The sequence below is a fragment of the Pongo abelii genome, chromosome 1 (genome assembly GCF_028885655.2).
Source record: "Pongo abelii isolate AG06213 chromosome 1, NHGRI_mPonAbe1-v2.0_pri, whole genome shotgun sequence".
NCBI classification, from domain to species: domain Eukaryota; kingdom Metazoa; phylum Chordata; class Mammalia; order Primates; family Hominidae; genus Pongo; species Pongo abelii.
Window position 1 is genome coordinate 92113232 of NC_071985.2, and position 4344 is coordinate 92117575.

The following is a 4344-nucleotide window of genomic DNA, read 5'->3' on the forward strand; positions in this document are numbered from 1 at the left end:
TCTTGACCTTCCTTGCCTTTGAGGGTTTTCATCAATCATATCGTTGATTTGCCTACTTTCCTACCCCTTTTTCCTTTTTTTCTTATCTCCCTAATATTAGGATTAAAGAGAATAAAGCTCATATTGTAAAATTTGATAAATCAAAAACTTGGATAATTAAAATTGGATTATTCCAGAAAAGTCAGAAATGTTCAAATAAGTTTTACTTGAACAAGCAGTGTGGAACTATGCTTTAGTCCCTTGGAAAAAGTATATGAGCAGATCATCTTCTCACAAGGTGAAGAATGGGTGCCATAAAATGTCGTAAGTAGAAAATGGATTTGAAGTTAGAAGACTTGAATTCTGATACTGGATCTACCACTTGAGCATATTATTTAATTTTTGACATTTTAATCAAGTCAAAATCTTTGAGCACATGATAAATCACAAACTATGTTATATTCTAGGGACTCGTTTTTTAATTTAAAAAAGTTATTCCTGCATGTGAGAAGCTTATAATCTATAAAGAGTGCCAAATATATAAAAAGGTATGTTCAATGCAACATGTTAAATGCAAGGACGAGGATGTTCACGGGTTACTCTGCCCAGGAGAGGGCACTTAGTACACTCGCCTTACCTGTGAGATAGAGACAGACACTTTTGCTATCTACCAGGATGTTAGAGTCAAAATGAAGTAGCTTACATGAAAGCATCTTATTTTCTGCAAGGTCTGAAACAAAGGAAAAAGCTGTTGTAGCAGGTGTGTGGAACTACCTAAGCAAATGAACCACAACAGAGATGATGAACGATGAACAAACCCAAGTGTGTCATGTCAAAGAACTCCTAACATCTTATAACCATTAAAGCAGCCAACAAGTTGGGAAATGTTGAGTTGTGCAAATATTACATCTGGTTTCTCCTGAATCTCTGAAGCTGATTCTGAAAGTAAAAATGATTAGGGCTCTGGGAGGAGGAATAACCTAGACTATAAAATAATGGGAAGTTCCTGAGATAGTCTCTTCTCTTTCCATTTAGCACTTTCTGGCTATTTTATTTGCAAGAGATTCAAGGTGTGTTCACATTATTTCCTCTCCTTTCTTCAATAGAGAGAAGACTTAACCTAAGTCTTCCTGCTCCACCCCTATCCCTAGTGATCATCAATCTATTTTGTTTCATAGACAGATACGTCATAACCTTGTGACCCAGGTTTTACACTTGGGTCCCTTCACAATTCCAGAAACATACAGAACAAGCGTCGTAGAATCATAAAAGAGAATTCAAAGGCTATAGACTCCTTAGATTAAAAAGGGTAGATTTATTAAAGAACCCTGATTTAATCATCCCACAATGTATACATGTATCCAAACATCACATAATACCCCATAAATAGGTATAATTATTAGTTGCTAATAAAAAATAAATTAAAAAGAAAATAATTTTTAATGTAAAAGTGACAGTTCTTTCTTTAACTGTGCATATTTAAATTTTTGCTCAATTTTAAAAAAAGAATCTCAAGGATAAGAACACTTGAGTCAAATGCAGGGAAACTCTGTCCTGATTTAAGGGTCCAGGCTCTTCTAGTGTTCGAATATCAAACCAGGATATTTGCCTCTCAACTCCTTAACTGCATAAGCAGCTGACACATAGATTGGAGTTACTATGTGTTAAGTGCTGTTTCAAGTACTTTACTGATACCATCTAAGTTAATTCTTATAACAATCCTATATAATATGTTCTATTATTATTTTTGTCTTACAAATGACAAAAATTGTCACATTGAAGTTCATAGCTCTAAGTGACAAAGGCAAGTTTCAAACTCTAGCATTCTTGTTCCTGAGTTCATGCTCTGAGGCACGGTGTTTTAATGCCTTTACAATAATGCTAATTAAATGGATTGTGATATTAGGAAAAGAAACCAAATTACTAGGATAGAATATACATCCAAGGACCAAATACATACAGTACAAGAAAAATAATTTAAATTTTCTATTCCACATTAAAGATAATGTTCTTCTTAAACTGAGAGAATTTTTTCACTTTGTCAAATAGTTGGATCCTTTTAACTTTGGGGTATTTATATACTGTAGATAATCATTTCTCTGTTACTTCAGATTAATAATTTTTTGGAAAAATCATTAAAGAGGTCTTTATCTATATCTAGATAGACTAAGAGAAAGAGATGTTAACATTATGAATCTGACAATAGACTTAAAGTGAAGGCGTTGGGAAAATGTTCTTATTACAATGATAGCTATCATTTTGTCTCTTTCAAACACACTCACAGAAAGAAGTTCTTCAGATGCGAGGTTTCAACAAAACCACTGTGGTCACACAGTTCATCCTGGTGGGTTTCTCCAGCCTGGGGGAGCTCCAGCTGCTGCTTTTTGTCATCTTTCTTCTCCTATACTTGACAATCCTGGTGGCCAATGTGACCATCATGGCCATTATTCGCTTCAGCTGGACTCTCTACACTCCCATGTATAGCTTTCTATTCATCCTTTCATTTTCTGAGTCCTGCTACACTTTTGTCATCATCCCTCAGCTGCTGGTCCACCTGCTCTCAGACACCAAGACCATCTCCTTCATGGCCTGTGCCACCCAGCTGTTCTTCTTCCTTGGCTTTGCCTGCACCATCTGCCTCCTCATTGCTGTGATGGGATATGATCACTATGTAGCAATTTGTCACCCTCTGAGGTACACACTCATCATGAACAAAAAAGGCTGGGGTTGGAGTTGATTTCTCTCTCAGGAGCCACAGGTTTCTTTATTGCTTTGGTGGCCACCAATCTCATTTGTGACATGCCTTTTTGTGGCCCCAACAGGGTTAACCACTATTTCTGTGACATGGCACCTGTTATCAAGTGAGCCTGCACTGACACCCATGTGAAAGAGCTGGCTTTATCTAGCCTCAGCATCCTGGTAATTATGGCGCCTTTTCTGTTAATTCTCATATCCTATGGCTTCATAGTTAACACCATCCTGAAGATCCCCTTAGCTGAGGGAAAGAAGAAGGCCTTTGCCACCTGTGCCTCATATCTCACTGTGGTCTTTATCCACTATGGCTGTGCCTCTATCATCTATCTGCGGCCCAAGTCCAAGTCTGCCTCAGACAAGGATCAGTTGGTGGCAGTGACCTACACAGTGGTTACTCCCTTACTTAATCCTCTTGTCTATAGTCTGAGGAACAAAGAGGTAAAAACTGCATTGAAAAGAGTTCTTGGAATGCCTGTGGCAACCAAGATGAGCTAAAAAAAGTAATAATAAAATTAACTAGGACAGTCACAGAAGAAATCAAAGGCATAAAATTTTCTGACCTTTAATGCATGTCTCAGACAGTGTTTCCAAGGATTAAGACTACTGTTGCCTTTTTATTTTCTCCTATTCCAAAAAGAAAAAAAAAAATGCAAGCCAATCTACACTCTATATTGTCCGATGTCTAGTTAAAAAAAAAGAATTCACACTTGGCAAAAAGAGAAAAGCATGAGAGTTTTTCAAGGAAAGACACAACCAAAACAAATATAAGGATAAGAATTGCTTTTCCGGTTGGAGAGACAGAACAGGGACTGAAGTGGCTGGGAGCATTTTTATCCGGGACACAGGCATTCATCTAGTAATACATTCATCTCTGTACCAAGTCCCATTCAAAGAGGAAAAATTAAAGTGAACAAATGTATAGTTTATGGTGGTTGGGACTGGTTAGGTGAAAAGATGAACACTGAAAAAAATATGATAATGCAAGATAATCAGATCAGTTAAAAGAATATAAATAAAGGTTATGAGAATCAAAGGAACAAGTATTTATCCCATCTGAAAGAGAAAAAGATTTAGAATAAGTGGGATGAAAAGAAGGGAGAGAAAATTTAAACTGGGCCTTAAATGGAGAACAAGATATTAATACTAAGAAACTGGGTTTTACAGTGACAAAAATGTTAGCCGATATTATCAGAATTGTTGACAATTCTAGATTTTTATTATGTTAATTATAAGTTAAACATTATTTTTATTTATAGTTCTTGTTTTGTTTTCACTTAGCTATATGTTTAAGTCTTTCAGATTATGTAATTTTATTTAATAATAGACTAAAAATAAACAATAATGACATCCTCATGCTTGATGATCAAATAGAACACAGTGCTCTGAAGAGGCAAAAATGGCCATAATCTCTATGATGATCATAGTGTAATACTTATAAGAACTTAACATTTTATTGATTACAATAATATAATTTGAATTATAAACACTGATCAGGATTGATTTTAAATCTAAACTATCATTTTCAAGCTACATAATTTAAGAAATGTTATTTAAAACTATTAAAACCGATGAGACTTGAATTTTTTCATCTGGACAACTAAGATTTCTTTT

At 35.3% G+C, this 4344-nt stretch overlaps 1 protein-coding gene across 1 annotated transcript; it reads left to right on the forward strand.

Annotated features, from left to right (window-relative positions):
* The first annotated feature begins 2278 nt into the window (after window positions 1-2278).
* On the forward strand, window positions 2279-3228 carry LOC112133349 (olfactory receptor 10T2). Its single transcript, XM_024246687.2, is given in 2 exon segments — window positions 2279-2692; window positions 2695-3228. Coding segments are annotated over 2 exon segments (948 nt in total).
* Window positions 3229-4344: the final 1116 nt, after the last annotated feature.